The sequence below is a fragment of the Heliangelus exortis genome, chromosome 18, assembly GCF_036169615.1.
Source record: "Heliangelus exortis chromosome 18, bHelExo1.hap1, whole genome shotgun sequence".
NCBI classification, from domain to species: domain Eukaryota; kingdom Metazoa; phylum Chordata; class Aves; order Apodiformes; family Trochilidae; genus Heliangelus; species Heliangelus exortis.
This window is the reverse complement of record NC_092439.1, coordinates 5,366,379-5,386,441: the sequence shown is the minus strand read 5'-3', so window position 1 is coordinate 5,386,441 and position 20,063 is coordinate 5,366,379. Positions and strand designations below refer to the sequence as shown.

At 37.3% G+C, this 20,063-nt stretch overlaps 2 protein-coding genes across 8 annotated transcripts in view; one reads left to right on the top strand and one right to left on the bottom strand.

Moving 5' to 3' along the window:
* METTL15 (methyltransferase 15, mitochondrial 12S rRNA N4-cytidine) overlaps positions 1-14,925 on the bottom strand; it is a 58,673-nt gene extending 43,748 nt beyond the window's left edge. Inside the window, exons 1-2 of one of the 6 annotated variants that reach the window (XM_071762354.1) lie at positions 14,904-14,925; positions 12,803-13,080 (exon numbers count right to left, since the gene is read on the bottom strand). In XM_071762354.1, the coding sequence (XP_071618455.1) occupies positions 12,803-13,066 (264 nt within the window). In that variant the 5' untranslated portion in view covers positions 13,067-13,080; positions 14,904-14,925. The other 5 variants (XM_071762353.1, XM_071762352.1, XM_071762351.1 and 2 more) reach the window with 5 other exon arrangements.
* Positions 14,926-14,974: 49 nt separating this feature from the next.
* KIF18A (kinesin family member 18A) overlaps positions 14,975-20,063 on the top strand; it is a 29,741-nt gene continuing 24,652 nt past the window's right edge. The window contains exons 1-5 of one of the 2 annotated variants that reach the window (XM_071762349.1): positions 14,975-15,030; positions 15,833-16,233; positions 16,813-16,970; positions 17,730-17,834; positions 18,915-19,025. In XM_071762349.1, the coding sequence (XP_071618450.1) occupies positions 15,906-16,233; positions 16,813-16,970; positions 17,730-17,834; positions 18,915-19,025 (702 nt within the window). In that variant the 5' untranslated portion in view covers positions 14,975-15,030; positions 15,833-15,905. The remainder of the gene's footprint in view (positions 15,031-15,832; positions 16,234-16,812; positions 16,971-17,729; positions 17,835-18,914; positions 19,026-20,063) is intronic. The other variant, XM_071762350.1, reaches the window with a different exon arrangement.

The following is a 20,063-nucleotide window of genomic DNA, read 5'->3' as shown; positions in this document are numbered from 1 at the left end:
TCCTGTCATTTACCACTGGCAAAAATAATGAGCATAGAAACCTTGCAGAACTATCAAGTTTTTATAAATTGTTTGATTACAGAAGGCACCAACCTCCCTTCAGAGCATCCATCAAACACCAACTGCCAACCTCTTGTGGCAACTCTGCAGCTGGTTTGATAGTAGCATAAGAAGTCTTAATCAGCAACACGTAATTATAGTAATAAAGCATCTTTAAAGTGCCTGCAGTGTTGACACAAGTCACTGAAAAATAATGTGTATCAAGAATCTGTAGTCTGAACAATTATCTCTTTACATCCACTGTAGAATCAGAGAATGGTTTGGGTTGGAAGGGACCTTAAGGGACACCTCATTCCAACCCCCTTGCCTGGGCAGGGACACCTCCCACTACACCAGGTTGCTCAAGGCCTCATCCATCCTGCCACCAGGGATTCAATTGTTCAAAGAGAATAAAGATGCAAAAATAAAAAATTAACATATTAGTATAATATATGTTTCCCTTATCAGTTACTTAATGAAATTTTATGTAATTCCTTATGCTATTAAAGATTATTTTAAACTGGGAGGATTCCTTTCTCCTGAATATGCACTGTATTTAGCCACACAACACCACACAATGGTCACTAACATTGAAAAGGTATCACAGAGACTCATAAGCTTGAAAAACAGAAAAAACCCACTCCATTTTGAACATGAAGTTCATTGATGTAAAAAGAATATAAACCCACGACAGGACGTGATCAATAATTTCTTAGAACACACACTACAGGAATACAGTTTGCACTCAAAGACAAGGGCTGAATTTGTCCCCAGCTGCACTGATCAAAGCAGAGGTAAACTGATGAAAACTTATTTAGCAGGAAAGTCAATGTAGAAATCTAAGCTGATTTGTCAAATCAATTGAAGTGTATTTACTGCCATTATTTTTTACCCTTCAACCTCCTTAACCAAGATATGAATGTACATGCGACCACCATGCTCAGATGCTTCAGAGAACAGTAGAGAATGTCTGGGAAAAATAAAATAGGCACTACCCTGATTTATAATTATTTCCATCCTTTTACTCAAAATTCATTTAACCAAATTACAAAATAAACATTTTAAAACTTAGTTTGATATGGTAACCCGTAATTGCAAGCTCCATCTCCTATAATAACAACATGGATACATATTTATTGTGGTAAAAATTATTAGTTTACACAACTTTCAACTCTTGTTTAAAATAACTGAATGGCTGATTTTGGTAACTTGTATTCCGCTCTTATTTTTAATATTTAGAAATTATATTACTCTAATAGAAAAATCCTAATGCAAACAATCTGACATAAAGAAAATAACAGACACTCCTAAAACAGTTAGGAAAGTTCTTCACTAAATCATAAAAGTCACAAGGTTAAGAGCATGTTTCCAAGAGTACTTACTGGGCTGTTTGTTAAATTATTTTAACTATTATAACCTCTGAAATTATTCTAAAATTGGTACCTTAATTGCTTCATGCCTCAGTAGGTGTTAAATTCAGTCTACTGGATTTCCTAAATGCCAGCTCCATCAGGTTCTCAGCACTTGTTCTTGCCCACTCAGTAGTCAGGTCAACAAGAGAGAATTTTTGCATAACATTTGCTGAAATGAAGTCTTAATTCTCTAATTATTCTCTCTACCAGTGGCTGAAAGACTAACAAATATTTCAAGACTGGTGCTTCTTGACGTCATTTAATGATCTCTTTTTCCTGAGCTGTTTGAAAGAACTAATCTGGAAGAACTTTCCTGCAACATTTGTAAAACCAATCCACCTCCCATAGCAAGGCAAAACCACTGTCTGGAACAGGCAAGGTCAACTCACAGAAGACAACCTCTTACTATTCCACCTAAATGTTCCATTAAAATATAGAGGGGAAAATAATAGCTATTACCACATGATATTTGTCTGTGTTCTTAAGATTTGTGTCCCACACTATTAAAAAGGTGTGAGTTTATTAATTAGAATATGTAAACATCCCTGAATGTTTCCTCTGCCTAAAGAAGATGAAAATCCCACTACTTTGGGGATGTTCCAGACTTCTGTACTGATGCTGAAGTGCCACTGACAGGGAAGAAATGTCATTTCTTCATCCTCAATACAGACTGATTCCATCCAAGAGACAAACTAGCCCAAGGAAATCTGAAGTGCTAAGAACCAAAAAACATGTAAATATGTATGTACAAATGGTGTAAAAGAAACAGAATGAGAGCAAGTAGGAAACTAAAGCCACTTTTAACTCTGTAACTAAGATTAGATGTGCAACAATGCACTTGTCCAGGAAGAGCCACTGATACTTTACAGAAGAATCACTTCACACAACTATTGCTGTTACACAAGATGGTACTCAAGACAAGAATATGGTTTGGGTACAAACTACAAGCCTCCATAGCAGAAATCTTTTCCTAAAATTGCAAAGAGCAAGAAAAGTTTAGCTGAAATTGAAGTCTATCTGATTTTATTCTACCTAGAAATCAGATACCTCCAGTAGAAGTTTATTCTCAGTGACTGTAAGGCGAGTGGATGCTTTGCTTTAAATCTTTACTGCTTTTTTCAAGTCAAAAAGATACTTTGAAATATTCTGCATTTTTCTCCTAAATAATTTATTTTATTTCCAGTTTCTAGGATAAATATTATTTTGGTGACCATGTTCGAAATATCTCAGCCTCTTCACAAGCTGATGAAACAGAACAAATACCCAAGTAAAAATGCCTTCGAACTATTTTAAAATATAGGTTTTTAAAACACAATATATGCAAAACCAAACAAGTAGAAACTTGGGTGGAGAATAAGGGCAGAACTGGAGCAACAGCTCCTGTTTGAAAAGGAGAGTAACTGGATAAAATCAAGGTAAAGAAAAAAAATGAAATATGCATGAAGGAGGAAATACTATAGAAAGGAAGAAAGTTAAAAATGAACTGCTAGAAAATCACATTCAAAGTACAAACTCAGAGCTAAGTGAATGATCTTTTCAGAAGAGAACAGAACACCTTCCCACCACTGCTGCTTTATATAAAACTGGGCTTAGCTGAGGACAAGAGGATAGGAAATGTGGAAAAGGAGTCCCTTAGGACACATCTCTGTGGTCCAATACACCATCCAAAGGCTCCAGCAATTTTCTGTGGAGGACTGTTAACATTGCCTTTATACAGCTGTAGCAGATGGTATGATTCACTTACCTCAAAATACAAGAGCTCAGGGAACTTCATGATATTATCACACGTCAAGTTAGAACAAATAAAAGAAAGTGCCTTTCATGCAAATATTGAAACTATGGATATCATGTTGCAGAGAGAGGGCTAATACTTTTTAGAGAGAACAATCAAACTTGAAAAAAAGACTGCCAGTGATGTTACACAAACCCAACTCTGAACTTCCCCTCAGAAGGATGTCCTCAAACTACTCTCAGGGCTTTAAAGACAAGGGAAGGTAGAAAAGTCAAAATTCTTTACTTCCCCCTGCTGTTAGGCTCCCACTGGCACCTACTGCTGGGCACTGCCAGAGGGTGGGCACCCAGTCAGGTAAAATTCTGGTGTGAACCCATGCTGTGCTACTGATGGTCTTGTGATTTAGCAAGATGTCTGGATCTGAGTTTAGGAGAGAGGAATAACTGGTTGGGAGAAAAAGAATTAATGTTCCCAAACCATCTGCCTCCTGAAGAATGTAGAAACAAATTCTTTATTCACCATTCCAGCTTCAGTTTTTCATCGTAGAAATAGTTCTGCAAGTTCAAAAAAAAATAATAATAAGCTCAATTACAAAGACAGCAACCATCTACAGAAGTTCTCACTTCTCAGTTCTTGGACAGAGAAAGCAGGAGTCCTACACAGAGCCAGCAAAGCTCTATTTAATAATAAAATTATAAATAAACAAACAAAAAGCCAAACAAAGAAAACCTGTTTTTCTCACAAGACTGTCAAGGTCTTGGGGGTTTTTCCCCAATGAAAAACAAACAGCTTCAAGACAAGCCCTGCCTGTGTTGTCCATGTCATCTACTCCTCCCCACCATCCAGCTCTTTCTGAGGAACAGGAGGGAGAAAGACTCCAATAATACTGGAAACCACTGCCCTCATCTGAGGACATCATCATAAAGGGTACAACACAAGATGAACATCTAAAATTAAAACTAGCAAAACTGAAAATGTGATCTGCAAGTCAACACCAAAAAATTATAGTATTTTTTAAGTTTAATTTAAGTTTGTATAATGCTTACAAAAGTTTAGGACAAGTGAAAAAATACTCATCAGTGCTAATAGGACAGCTCTTAATTAAGAAAACTTTAAAAAAATCCTCAAAGGACTCTAAACATCTGTAAAGCCACAATCATGGTAAAAAGCATAATTACAGAATATGTGACCTAACAGGGGAAAAAAAATCCAAATACTACAAAAAAATTGTGAAGAGGATAGTAAAAGATAGTGGCAATGGCAGGTCTGTTCAACAGAAACAAGGTCTTAAACCACCCCAATTTTAACAACACAGAACAATTAATGTAAGTTGCTAAAAACAAAATACTTCATTGGGATGTCAATCAGTAACACAGAGCTGACAACTGTGCTTTAATTAAATTTGAGACTGTTACCAATTAGTTAGTCTAGAGCACTACAGGCTTCATGCTGCCTATGACTCAGTGCACTGACTCATCCAGTAAAACTTTTTTAACAGAACTATCTAGGCACCCACAAGGATGTAAGATCAAAAGGAAAGTAGTTTCACTGACCTTCTTCACAAAAGTCTTGTTTTAAATTTAGATGACCAAAAGTATATGATACAACTGCTCAAAGTGGTTTATTAAGGAGAAAATTTCAGGAGAATTGTTTTAACTCCATTTCACATAAACATCTCAAAAAAACCCAACCAAACAAGCAAAAAAACCCACAAAAAACCCCCACACAAGTAAAGTTTTGTACAGTTTGAAGCTGAAGCAGCAGATTTTAAATCTGTTTTTTATTTTTTATCTGCTCAAGTAGTATTATATATTATTAATAAAATATATATAATTTTTCATCGGAAGATCTTGCTTTCTGCTGCTTAGAGTCCTGACCGATTTCAAAAATTTGAGGCTGAAATCTCTCTACAATGGAACTAAGGCCTTCGGGTGATGGGGAGCAGAGAATGACAAAAAATAAATTTTTTTAAATGTGGTTCTTTTTTTAAAAAAGTAATCTAAAGGCATTTTCTAAAGGAAGCTTGCAAAACACAGAAAATATTGATGTGATCAAGAAAACGTTTCAATGCCACAATTTTAAGTGACAAACAACTCAGTTATCCTTTACTGCATTAAAAACCCTACTAATTGGAAAACAGAGGACATAAATTGTATCTGCCACGCCCAAGTGCATTTTTATATATATTTAGGCTTTTGTAACTCTTGCATGATGTTCCAGTCAACTTCCTTTGTCTTGATCGAAGACTGGATAGAAGAGACCCCTGTGTAATGCCACTTTTTAATGTCCTATATATGTGCAAACAATACCTCACCAACCATAATCCAGTGGTTAGAATGGCAGCTGCACAAAGAATCTTGAGCTTAAAAGGGAAAAACAAAGCACTTTCACACATTTTCACACCTATCACTATGTTCTAATATATGCATAGATGGACATGAAGAGAAAGAATTGGTTTTGCACAGCTATTAAAGGATTTCTCTTTGATTCCTGTTAAATATACAAAAGTGAAAAGAGCATGCTTGTTTTATATGCCTGCCAAAAGGCAGGGCTTTTAAAATTATTTTAAATAAAATGTATTGTTAAAAAATGTTGGCACAGTAAGACATGCTATAAAAGCTGGTTACTCATGGGATCACAACATAGATTTGTTAGTAGAGACATCGACTTTAAAGAGATGCTGGAAGGGTTTAAATATTTTTCTAAATAAATTAAGAAACTGTACACACTTTAAACACACTTTGCTGCTATTCCCATGAAAATAAGAAAACTTATCCTCAAATACTAAAAACAAAAAACCAAGATGTCAAAGACAGTCCAAGAAATTGATGCATTTTTATCAGGATATTTTAACACCATTGCAATTTATTAAGGAACATCATTTAGTTTTTAGCATACTAACACCCTTTCTTCCCTCTTATAAGAATTTAAAATATTGTGCAAAAATTATCAGTTTCATAAACTTCAACATATGTTTTTAAACTAGAGAGTATCTGTTTTGATTCTTATGTAATTGTTTCAAAACTACTACCTGTTTTATGGTATCACCTGCCAGAAAATTTAGATCACAAAAAAAATCTCTTAAAATTCTATATTTTAATGATAATATACTACACCATACAAACTATTTTTTTTTATATCTACTATAGAGAAGAGAAAGAAGCAAATAATTTTTGCTATGTACTTTTAGTTGAACACGAAAAATATTTCCTATCAGTTCTACACAGTGATTACATGTAATTTTAAAACATGACCAAAAAATGGAACATGACTGGACTGCAATTTTTTCCAAAAGCATCTTTGAGAGACTATATGAAATGATTAAAGTTGTTTACACTACAAGTTTAACAATTTACATTACAAAAAGAAATCTAAATAAGATTACACTTATTACACTAAGAGGATGCTACTAAATTATATTGGTGTACAGCTGAAGTATCTTGGAGATCACTGACAGGTCTGCCTATTCAAGCACTTCAGTAACTTGCATTCTCTGTCAACAACCTCTATCAATCCACACAGAGGGAAAGGAGGTTATGAATATATTTAGAAGCACCAATCAATCATCACTTGGAAGCCTCATAATTAATTTCACATAAACTCTCTTCATAAGGGTTCAATTTTCTCATTACAGTTAAATATGAAACAGCAATTTTATAGGCAAGATATTTGCTTCCTTACTTATGAACAGTTTTTGTATTAAAACATTTTAAAAGGCTTTTCACCTTGTTACTGTTTTGCCTTATTTTCTAAAGCTGCATACCTTAATTTGTGATCTTGAGTCTACAGAACATACAGGAACACTCCACCCATAAACTTCCACAATTTATCATAAAATATATGTCTGCTTTCTCAGTCATCAGTTGCAGGTCCTTCACAGAAGCCTGGCAAATCCATTCTCTGATCCTCACACACCCAGAGGCAAAGGGAGCAACATCCCAGAACCTCTCTCACTGGCTAAATGGAGTTCCTTGCCCAGAGTGAAACCTCTCAGCCAAAACTGCATTTCATAAAACCAAGTAAAACATCCAGAAAAATAACTGGAAGCAAGTTTCCTCAATGGATCAGAACACAGATGAGCCATTTCTCTGCTTCCCTCTCAGATCAGATGTAAGGGAAGCAAACAAAACCCACCATCACCTGCCTTTGTCACCTGCTTTTAGACAGCTCCAGCAAACCTCACTTCAGTATCCATTATTTACTTTACTCATTTTCCTAAGAGTAACATTGTCTGGAATGAGATGTAATGACATTATGACTCAAGCACACCATTATTAACATTTCCATAGGAAATTAAAATTTCTATGTCTGAATGGCTTCAGCTAATCACTAGACCTAGCACGACAGCTGATTTGCTCAGCTGCCTCAGAAGAAACTTCCTTCCTCAGTTGAAACTGAGCAGATATTTAAGATGTAATGAAAATTTTACAGAGGCTCAGCTGAAAATCTAACCTATTTTTTAATATTTATGGTTAGCCAAGTCAAAAAAAGACACATACATATTATGGTAATTTTTAGCTGCTAGGTGCCTACAGCAACTTGACATACAGATAATACAACATTTTATAAAGAGGAAGCCTGAAACAGTATAACTGGATTTCAGTGTTTAAAACAGTTATTATAAAAGCAATTTCCCAAGCTGCTGAGCAACAGTAAACACCACTGGAATGAAGATGATGTGCTCAGAAACTCTGGGGAAAAAAATAATTTAAAAAAAAAATCAGCCCATACATTTGGATGACTATAGATACCCATCAATATTACACGTCAGATTTTAAACAAAATAATTATCTTAGAAGACAAGTAAAAAAACCTGCAGGTATTTTCCATACTCCAATTGTGATCTTAAACTCCTAGGAATAATTCGTATGGTAGAAAATGTCTGTGTTTCTGTTTGCAAACTCAAATTCAAATATTTAATAAGAAAGCTTAGCCAAAAGGGTGACTAAATAATACACACAGTACTAGATGGAGAGGAAATGAGTTGCTACATATATTAATTATCACCCTTTCTGGGATCACAGGCTCACTCAAGTTAAAATTTAAAGGGCTTAGATTACTTTCTGGTGAATTTTATTAGTTTTCCCCAAGAGGTGCAAAGACTAATGCTGTCACAACAGAAAAGGAGAGCATATACAGCGTCATTACAAGCTGAGTCACCCGAAAGCACTGAATCTTTCTTTATTGTAACACAACATCTTAAATAGTCTCCTGAAGCACTATCATTTGTTATGCCATAGAGTGGTAACAGCAAGCTAACCCAGTACTACAATAAAATGAAATCTGGTGCATCTGCAGAGCTGTTCTCAGTAGGCAGAGCAAGTTCCCTTGCTGGTCTCTTTGGAGATGGCAGCTGCAGGTTTCCCTTCCTCTACTGCACCAGAGAAATATCCAGAAGAAAGTTGGTGAGAGATGTCTTCTTGCTGATGGTAACATTTAGATGTGCCTGCTGAGAGCCATGCTGCAGGTGGGAAGAAGAGGTGGTTGGGCAGATGTCCAAGAATTGCAACCAAAAGAACCTTCCCTGAGCAGCTGGAGCCACCAACTTATTCTGTACCCCCTTGCACAAGTTCTTTAGTTACCTTCTCTCTAAAGAGCAACATCTTGGGAAGCATAAAAAGGTAAAATCTGAAGAGATTTCATTAAGCCTCCTTTGTATCTTGCCATCATTCACATCCAATACATGAATATTTTTTCATTTCCTGATACCACAGTCTGATCACTCAGCAGCATCAGCTTGAAAGCAGAGAACAGATGTACAGTGCCCTCAATATGTACTTTAATTCATCTGTCATTATTTATGAACCCTCTATTTTGGGGGGACCCACTACAGAAGAAAGCAAAATAAGAAACTTCAAATAATTAAACAGTGTGACTGGACTTTCTCCCCCCCCTCAATTGAAAAGCTGTTCATGGAAAACATCTCCTGCCTTGCTTTCACCTCTGTCCTTCTTCCTTCTTTCATCTCATGATGGAACTCACACAAATGCAGATACTGTAGAACTTGCATGACATCTACTGCTATCACATTGTTAAATAAATAATACTCCTACCTTGTTACTTTTTCATTTAGACTGCTTGTCACAGCAGATAGCAATTGGTTATAAGAAACTTCAGGAAATGGGGTCTGTTCTTCCAAATCCCCACACAGGCACTACCATCATACAACAGACTATATTATTAGTTTAAGTAATGACAGATATCTAAAGGACTACCTTGCAATTTCTAAAAACTTTTTTCCAATTTTTTCCCATTTTCATGCACTACTTTGAAACTAACTTAACCACAAAAAACCCCATGAAACACATTTAAAGTATGATTTTATTCAAACATTTTAAACAGTGTTCTCTATCTGGTAAGATTCCATTTAACAAGCTTCCTACTTCACACTGCAGAGAATGGGTAAACTTTGCATATTTTCCTACAAAAAAACCAAAAAACCCTCACCAACATATAGCTATTTCTACAATGAAGAGCAATAACAGGCTAAAATTATAACAGTTACTGTGTCCATGGAGTGCTGTGTTTTCCAGAACAAGTATTTCAGCATTTATCTTCTGATGTGATTAATGCTGCAAGCCAATCTTGGTGTTTTGGTTGTATCCTACAAAATACCTCATGCAACTTGAAAACTCAAAATGAATTTTTCTAGATTCCTTTCCAATACCTGTTTCTCTTGGACACCCTGGAGCAAAAAGCCTTTGGTTTCAATGGGTTGTTCCAGTTGTAAATTAATTGCAGGTGGCTTTGGAAGAACTGTGGTATGTACAATGGTCAACAACATAACCACACAACTATACAGCACAATACTTGGAAACCCTTCTCACCAAACAGAAGCCTGCCCTATGGGGTGCTTTAGAGAGAAAGGTTATTTTTCTCATTGAGAGCTTATACACAGTATAAAGCAGGAAAAGAAAAGTAATACTGACATATGGACAAGGACATAAAGAAACTAAGAAAACAACTTCAGAACAAAAGAAATCTGGTTTTGCACACCAGCAGTCTCCTTTAGCTTCCTTTGAGTGTCATCTATTACCTGACAAACTACCCCTGCAGAACAGGAAAGAAACAGCTATGCTCCAGATCAACAACACTCAACTGTGGAAACAGAACTTCAGGAGGTGAAAGGCTACTGCCTTCAAACTGACTGCAGGGCTCAAGCAGCACTTCAGTGCCAAAAAACCAAATGTCTGACTGTTGTCAATGTCTTACACTTCCTCTTGTTATTTTGGAAGGCCATGCTCATAGTCTATCAGCTGGAATCATTTGGATGCATGAAAATAGCAGCTATCCTGAGAACAATATAACATATACCTGAAACACTGAAATGTAAAGCTGGGTGTTTTTATGAAATGTCTGTTTCTTTCCAGAAGATAGGTATCACTCATTTTTTTTCAAGACAAGGATCCATCCTTCAATGAAAGCTGGCTAGAAAAGTAATCTGAATAATTTCATGAAGAATCAGAGAATACCTCAGCAAGGAGTCACAGATAATTCAGACATGTCAGACAAGATCTGTTTGGGGGAAACTAACTGCTTTATTTTTTTAAACACAAATTAACATGATGAGATAAAACAGCTTTTTTATGACAAAGAATTTAACTGTGCTAAAACCAAGAAAAGGAAAACTTCATGTGCACAGGAGGGAAAAAAGCAGAAAAATAAAATCCCAGATCAGAGTATTTCCTTCCCTGACCAGAAAATAAAGTGCTCATGGACTTCTTTGCAATGACTATTAAACTTTAAAACTGTAAACTGATGTGACAGTCACAGTTCTAGATCCATGTCAACAGAAACTGTACCACCACTCATGTCAGTGAGAAACAGCCTCAATCTTTCTTCAAAATTTCACTGCTGCTTATTCCATCAAAAGTCAGCTGACACATTGCATCCTTATGTATACTACTTATTTTCAAAATTCAGGCTTCAGAAAGTCCTACAAATGACTTTTTCTGCCTTTGAAAGAAAAATAAGGCTGTTTTAATTTTCAGTTATGCTAAACAGTTTAGCCATCTTATAAATACTCTTTTCTAGGGAATACACATGTGCTCACTTGCCTCTGTCATTGGTGGTTCACCACTAGCTAAGGAATCTACAAACCCATGTGTACACAGACCTGGCAAAATCACACCTCAGTAACAACCTACTTTACATTCAAAAATATTTAAATTATCAAAAAGCCTTCATGGACAACAATAGTTACTCTCCAAAATTATAACTATTATATTTTTTTTCAAGTTCTGTTGTCAAGGTTCATCAACACAGTTTAACAAACAGCCCCCCTTGTCAGCTGCTGCCTAATTCTTGTTTAAGTGGAAACTTACACAACCAGAAAAATACTTTACAAACAGCATCACGGTTCATATATTTATTTAATGTGTGAAAATATAATTCTGACAGGAGATTGAAATCTGAACTTGTAGTTCTTTATTTGTTTCATTAGTTTATGTATATTCCACAGTCGGACACACCCAACAACAACATGTAGGTTACAATAATTATGCTCCTTAGATTCTTTCTGGTTTCCAAAACACTTAGAATGATAAATTCTGTTCCAAACTGAAGTTCTCAGGAGGCAATTAATCCAGATTTGATCAGGTTTTTGATACCTGAATCAATCTCAAACTTGTTGCCTTGCACTTTGTCACTGTTGGACAACGCTATTTTCAAGTCAAAATGAATAAACAAGCATTTTTGAATGCAACACCTATTTTGAACTTTATGCACTGCATCATTTCATTCTTTATAGTAAAACTGCACACGAATAAGCCTAAATTAGCAAGATTCTATAAAGCTTATATAAAAAGCACTACACTCACAGATGAAAAAATCTGAAACATGAAAATGATTTAAGCGTTTCAGTTGATGAAGAAAACCTTTCAACTTAAGATTGTGTTTGAGATCCCTCAGGTGAAAACTCTTTCACTGTACATTTTCTGTAAAGGGAGTGTGTAATGTATACACCAGTCCCATGCAGATACACCCACACTACTCTACAGTACAGTGTAGAGACACCTGGGCTAAGCCAGAAACCAAAAGGAATCTACTCCCAGTACTTCCACAGGATCAACGCTAAACCATTTCTGGTATATCCAGTCATTTATAACCACAACACCTTTAAGCACATCACATAATGCAGTCTAAGCATACCCTGAGGAAATACAGTGCCTCAAACCATGTGAAGCCATGGAAATAAGTATCTCAGAACAAAGTATGATGTGATGATTTTTAAAACTTACTACCTGTTATGTAGAAGACAGCTCTTCACCAATTGATGGTATAAACATATACAAGAACTGCCTGATATTATTAGTAATTAACACAACCCTAAAAGTACACAAGAACAAACCAGACAAACACAAAAGCAAGACATTGTTCAAATTATTGGAGCTGTAACAGGTATAGCTTATTGGGGGATTGAGGCATACAGACACCAGATTTTTATTGAATACAGACCCTTAACTTAATTTGTGAAACAATTCAGAACCCTTAAAAGGTGCAACTGATTATTAAAGAGCATCCCTCTACTCCTTTAACCAAATCTACCCTAACACTGCAGAGTTGTTTCTGCTGGACTGCAAATTAATTAACACAAGTGTTAATTAATCATTTAACTCACCTGGCCTGGCTCAGGGGATAAACAATTAACCACCTCTTCCAGCATCACTGGTATGTGCAATCTTCCAAAGTTACCGTTTTCTGTACTTTCAGGTAACTCTTCAGTTTCACATTTCTGGACAGTTTGTTTGTTTAACTCACAGTCAGAAAGATTTTTTGTTGAAGATTGGATCCATCTGGCCAAAGTAGATACATTTATTGAGCTCGGTTTTAAGTTGCGCAGAAACAAACATTGGTAAACTTGGCACAGACACTGAGGTAACATCTTGGTTGACCAACCTAGAAAGACAGTAAATCACAGAAATTATTTTAAAACAAATATTTAAAAGTAGTTTTAAAACACAAAGTGGAAATGCTGTAAATAAAGCATCACACAGTCCAGTCCAGTATGGGTGGTTTTCCATATATGTCAACAAAAAGAGAGAATCTCATACTTTGCTTTCAAGAATTTTCCATGTTATCTATCAAGCACATTTAAGCACCAATGTTTGGGGTTTTTTTCATAAGGAAAAACTGTATTCCTTTTCATTGCCAGGGCTCCAGAAGTGTTAACTATGTCCCAGAGATGGTACATGTTTTTCATCATACATTACAACTTGTAATAACAAATATTTCAAGCACAGCCAGAGGCAAGAATTTTCCAGAGTATAACTGAAATAATACTGTAAAGCCCAGAAACAGAGTGGTAAGCTACATGGTTTGTCTTTCAACTACATGGACCCCTGTCCAAACCACTCCAAAACCAAGCCAGTAACCTACTAGTAGAAGGCTACATGACTTAAGCAAATTTTTAACTTCCATTAAAAAAAACATCAATTGAAAGTTTAACTCAAGGCTTTCTTTATATGGTTTCTCCATTGTCCTATGGAGCTGATACCTTCTGTAACACTGAACTGCACACCCTCCTGCCAGGTAGGGAAGTTGCAACCCTGACATAAAACTATTCGAAAAAGATCCATTAATACCATTGCAGGCAACATTATTTTAACTATCAGATTTTTATTATACGCTTTGCTTGGATTTACGTAGCTAGAGGCTTCAAAATTTTGGCAGCATAGATAAGAACATTCTGAGTCACCACCTCTGGAAAGTTATTCTTCTGACAATTTAAGCCTCAGCTGGGCAGTATTTCCCCTTACCTTAAACTAGGAAGCATTTATCATTCTGTAACTTCACAAAGATATACCACACCCCTGAGATGTATCACAATGCCTCTACAGAAATATTAGGAACACAATGAAGACCAACAATTATCATACAATTCAAAATGCCCTATGTAGGTACAAGTCCAGGAAACGTTGTTAGTATCAGGAGCACAGCACATTTTGCTACCCTCGTATTACAAAATTAACAATTTTTTTTTTCAGAAGCGAGCAAAAAACGTAGTTTCTTGCAGCACCCATCCTAAACGGCATCTTGGCAGTTCAAGGAAGCCGCCTGCAGATTGGGACCTGCAATGAAGCGGATTGTGAAGGCAGCCAGGGAACAACAACTCCGGAACGCCTTTTCCCAGGGGGGACAGGAGAAACCCGCACCCCCACCCCAGGCAAGCCCCACGGGGGTGCCCTACAGGAAGAGGCCGAGAGCTGTTCCCCGCTACCTGCCCGGCCCAGGCCGGGGGAACGTAAGGAACCAGCGGGAGCGAGAGGCCGCCAGCCCGCACCCCCGGGCCCGTGGGGAAGCCCCAAAACCCCCATGGGGGGTTCTGCCACTGCCCCTCAGCCCCCACTCCAGAGAGGGCCGGGTCCCCCAACGCAGACCAACCCAGACCAGACCAACCCAGACCAGACCAACCCAGACCAGACCAACCCCACCCTGTCCCACCACCCCCCACCCCTCACCCGCTCTCCCCCTGAGGGGCTCAGAACGCCGGAAGCGCCGCGCGAGCCCCCCACAAGCCTCCACCTCAGCGCAGCCGCTACCCCGGGGGCTCCCCCGGCAGCACAAGCCTGCGGCCCCTCTAAAGAAGGCTGAGGTTGAAGCTCAGCCCGTCCGCCCAAAGCAAAGCGCAGCGCAGCGCAGCGCACCGCACCGGACCTGACCCAGGGCCTGAGTCCCAGAAGCTGCCGAAGCCCCGCGTCCGCTCGCCCTCACGCTCTTACCGTCAGCGCCGTCGCTCTGGTGGCGTCACGGCGGCGGCGGCCAATGAGAAGGCGGGGGGGGTCGGGCCGCTTGTATTTGAATTCGGCGTCCGGTAGTGGCGGCGGTTGGCGCGGCCGCGGCGCTGAGGTGAGTGAAGGGCGGGCGGGGGTCCGGTAGTCCGGTCCTACTTTGCTGCTGTAGCTGCGTCGTAGGGCTGAGGCTGGCAGGGGGCTCTAGGGGAGGCCTCCCCGTTAAGGGGTCGAAAGGGATGGGGGGTCGGGGAGGGATTGGGCCGCTGTCCCCTCCCCTGCCTTAGTGTCTCGTCTGTGGCCTCAGGCGGCTCGGCCGAGTGGGAGCAAGGTTGTCCCGAAGCTGAAAAAGTGCCCCGAGAAGCCCTTAGCGCGAAGGTCACAGTCTGTCGGGAGGTGAAAGGACAGCCCTCAGCCTTGAGGAAGGACGGGCGGTTAAAGGGGAATTCGGGTTGACACCTCGGGAATGTGTTTCCATGTTCCCAGGACTTTAATGTGAGTCTCACTTTAATTTCTCTTTAAACCCGTGTGCAATGTAACTACAGCGATGACCCAGAGAAAGCAGACTGCTGCTCAGTTTTGCTGAAGGAGATGAAAGCCACCTGCTCTGGTCTGGGGAAACCTTGTAGTTCATCTGCAAGCTTGCTCTGAATTAAAGGAAAGCCTGTAGACGATTTTGGAGTTAAAATTGTTGAAAAAAATTTCGCTAGCTTCTAAGGTTTATGCCATATTTAGTTTCTTTAAGCTTTACTCAATTAGGTCACCTTTTCAGGCCTGTTACAGCCCTTCCCGAAGTGGTGTGGTCACTGTAGCAATCCGTGGTGCTGAATATCAGGGGAGGGGCAGACCTAGCACAGGTGCAAGGTAATAGTCCCGATTAAAACTGTGAATTGCTTGAAATATAAGCCTTTTTCTGTCAGTTGCAGAAAAGATTCAGCTGCTTGATCTGAAAGAGTCTTGGAAACAAAGAAAGGGAACAAAAGGAACGTTGTTATGTCTGTTGAAAAGGAAGAAGATGTCTGTAACCATGTGAAAGTGGTGGTCCGGGTCCGTCCAGAGTCTCAAAAGGAGAAAGATGGCAACTTTAGCAAAGTTGTTCATGTTGTTGACCAGCACATCTTGGTCTTTGATCCAAAAGAGGAAGAAGTCAACTTCTTTCACAAAAAGAAACTGATCCATAGGGACATCAATAAACGAACAAAGAAAGATCTGAAATTTGTGTTTGATGCTGTGTTTGGTGAAAGTTCATCACAGTTGGAAGTTTTTGAGCATACTACCAAAAGCATAATTGATGGCTTCTTAAATGGATATAACTGCACAGGTAATGTTGCAATTAATTTTTTTTTAATTAAAAGACTTCACTAAATTCCTCAAAGTTTCTGCCATTTATCAGTCATTTTGTTTTAATGCATGGATACAAGAGGCTGACTTTTTAGCCCTCAGAAGTTAGGATAAGTTACTAATTTTGGAAATAAGTTCATATTAGGTTTAAGATGGAGTTAAATATTTTATGTGAAATATATGCACTTATTAGGAAAGTCCTCCAGAAAGAATGATTCAATCAGAAGCAGTTGTGTCTCTGGTTGTGTGGTAGCCTGCTTTATGAACTCTCTTTAAGAGCTTGGTTTTTACTTGGCAATAATATAGTATTTTAATGTAAACTACGTGAATTTTGAACTGAAAATTCAAAAATAAGTGTGATTTTGAAGTACCTTTCTGATATAGCTGTAAAAGGTAAAGTGTAAGTGAGAAACTTGACTGATTTCTGAAAGAAGCTTCGCAGAATGACAGCGGTGGGTGAATGTGTGTTAGAATTTTGCACTCCTGATTAGTTTACTGGTATAAAGTACATCTTTTTGCTTTGTTTGTTTTGTTTTGTGGTTTTTTTGTGAAAATTCAGTGCTTGCATATGGTGCAACAGGAGCTGGGAAAACCCACACAATGTTAGGTTCCCCTGAAGATCCTGGAGTGATGTATTTAACCATGATGGCACTTTATAATTGCATGGATCAAATAAAAGAAGATAAAATATGCAATGTTGCTGTCTCGTATTTAGAGGTAAGCCAGTTGCTGTATTTAAAACGTTGCTTTTAATAAGGCATCTTTTGGTAAATAAAAACAAGCTGGTTTTGCCTTCCCTCACCCTTTCTGGGACTACAAAATGTTCCTGTCTGGTAGGAACTGAACTGTGCTCTACAAATTCGATGTTATTCAGACACCTGTTACAAAAGGTTACAAAAGGTTGACCAAAAGGCTACAGACACATGTTACAAAAGGTTGACCAAAAAGAGCAATCTCTTCTAGCATGTTTACTAAACATTCTAATGATACCTGTCTTGCTTAGGAGTTGAATCCCTCTTAACATCTGTTGATGTGTATAAGAAAATATCTTTTTGTGATGTTATTTCAGGACTTTACAATAAAATCCTGTGAGAACTGTGAAACCACACAACTATAGGGAAATGTTCTCTTATAAATGAGTTTTACATATACTTGCACTATGAAGTGTAATAGAGGACAATAAATGTTTTGGGTTCATGCTTGCTGCAAAAGCTTTTTTTGTAAGAAGTAAATTTGTTTTCTTTTCCTAGAAAAGAGTTGACTCCCACTTAAATGATTAATAAAATATTCATGTGAATTGAATTAATATTTCAAAGTCCATAGAGGAAAGCTCTTTGGCAAAAGTTCCACAAAATGAATTTTTTTACTTCATTTTAAAGAAATAGTAAAAACCCACTGATTTCAGTTTCCTTAGGTTTAAGTCTGTCAATTATAGTAGGGTAGTTTTCTTAAAATATTTTGAATTCTCTTTCAAAGGTCTACAATGAACAGATCCGTGATCTGCTGGTCAACTCTGGACCTCTTGCTGTTCGTGAAGATACCCAGAAAGGGGTGGTAGTTCATGGGCTAACTTTACATCAGGTGTGTGAGTAGTTATTGAAATTCAGGAAGCTTCACAATGTCTTTGAAAAAATGGTCAAGTTTCATACTGATTTATTAAAGTTCTGTGTAATTTGGTAATTTCCTAGCAAGCTTTATTTTCTGGCAATGATCACCAGTACCTTCTTAACTGGTGAACTAATTAATTAATTATTCAAAGGCTTGTTGTCAAAAAATTTGCTAGTATTCTTAAACAGAAATTGATTAAACCATACAGCCCTTAGGGAAAGGGTACCAGTGATTTGATGTTCATCTTCAGGTTTTGGATGTTTTTTGGTTTTTTTTTTTTTTTTTTTTGACTAAAATATCTTGACTTTTTTTAAAGAAATCAATTGCCTTCAGTGCCATCTTGGAGTGTTCTACACCTTTTCAAGCCTTATGCCCACATCTTGGGGTGGTTTTTATTTTTAAATAACATTTGAAAAGTTTCACTTTAACAACTTTTACAGGCCAGCATACCAATTCTGTGGCAGTCAGTGACAGAACTTAGTTTTCCAGTGTGAAATTCAACTTTTATAGACCTAATGTCTTGCAGCCTTTTAGTGTATGTTATATGCTATGCAGCTTCCAGCTTTGGTGTGCATCAGATAATGAGGCAACAGGTAACAATGTCATAAATTCGGTTCACACTGTGAACACCATTCTTCCCAAAGCTTGGTTATTGTGGGGAAAGAAATTAATATATCACTGTTTAATACATTAATAGAAGGAAAATTTTCAGTTGTTCTTAAATAAAGCTTTTTCTAAATATTCAGAACCTCTGGAGGTTTGTTTAAATTCTGTAATTAAAAAAAGAATTATCTGGTTTAAATTTCTGCACTTAAGTACTTGTTTTCTGTACCTCACTGCTTTTTAACTGAAAGTATTTGCTTGAAGGGCTTCAGTTCCACAATAGTAAATGTCTCTTATTTCTAGGTAACTAAAATTTTAAATTCCTTTTTTTTTTTTTTTTTTTTTTTTGGAAAGTAAATGTTGATATATTAAAACCTGTACAGAATCTCCTGTAGTTGATGAAAAACATAGAAAACCAATATGTGTTTACCTTGTGTTCTACCCTCAAAGCCTAAATCAGCAGAGGAAATACTTCAGATGTTGGATTATGGAAATAAAAACAGAACACAGCATCCCACAGATGTGAACTCCTCCTCATCCCGCTCCCATGCTGTCTTTCAGGTAAGATGATGTAGCAGATATACAGTGGTCATTGTTGTAAGGTGTAGGTGTTTGTCTGAATTAAAAGGAATTGCTTTTTTTAAAATTGTGTTTTAAACTGTCTAAGAGGAAGTTCAAGTTGTCCATTTTACTGTTTTGTTGACTTCTTATTCCTCGTAAGCATGCAAAGATTCACAGTAATCATACTTGGAAAAAAAATTAATTTTATGAAAATCTCTCTTGTTCCAATAGTTTGGGCTGATGCTCCTTAGAAGCAGTAACTTTTCTGCAAAACTATAATTTTGAGCTTTGAAGATACTTGCATACTGCAGTTTTATAAACCAGAAGTTGCCTTACTGTACCATCTGTCCTAAGTTTGAAATCTCTATCTAGGTCAGGCAATTACTGTATCTGAAAGTAAAATCCCAATTGCACCTCTGTTCTATTGCAAGTATTCTGCTGACAGACAAAGAAATAGAAAAGATTCTGCTTTGGGGCATTTCCTATATCTTTTGATTTTTATAAAAGCTTGAGTCATACAACATAGTTTGGCAGTCATTCCACCTTCCCCTGCTTTACTGGGTTCTCAGAGTTACCAGATTGAGATAGTTACTTTGCTGCTTTATCAAGGTAAGTAAAGGAAGTAGCTTTTTTTTAAAATTTTATTTTAAGAAGCAGGCCTGTTTGATGTAGACATCTTTTGTGGCCAGTCGTAAGACTTTTATTCACTCCCAATACCTGTCAATTTTGTTGTGTTGCAGATTGCTGCGTGGAGTTTTATTTTTCATTGGGCCATGCTGCCTGTGGGTGTTCCACGGGTACTGAAAGCTTTAACTTGGATAGCAAGTTAATAAAAAATTTAAAAATTTTAAAATAAAAATTTGTAAAGCCAGTTTTTAGTTGTAAAATTAACTCACTTCCTAGAGCAACAACAGTCTGCTTAGTGGTAACTTTCTAATATTTTTTAAATAATTTTAATATTATTAAAATTAAAAATTATTAAAATTATTAATTTTTAAAATAAATTTTTAAATAATTTTTCTATTTCTTCTAATATTC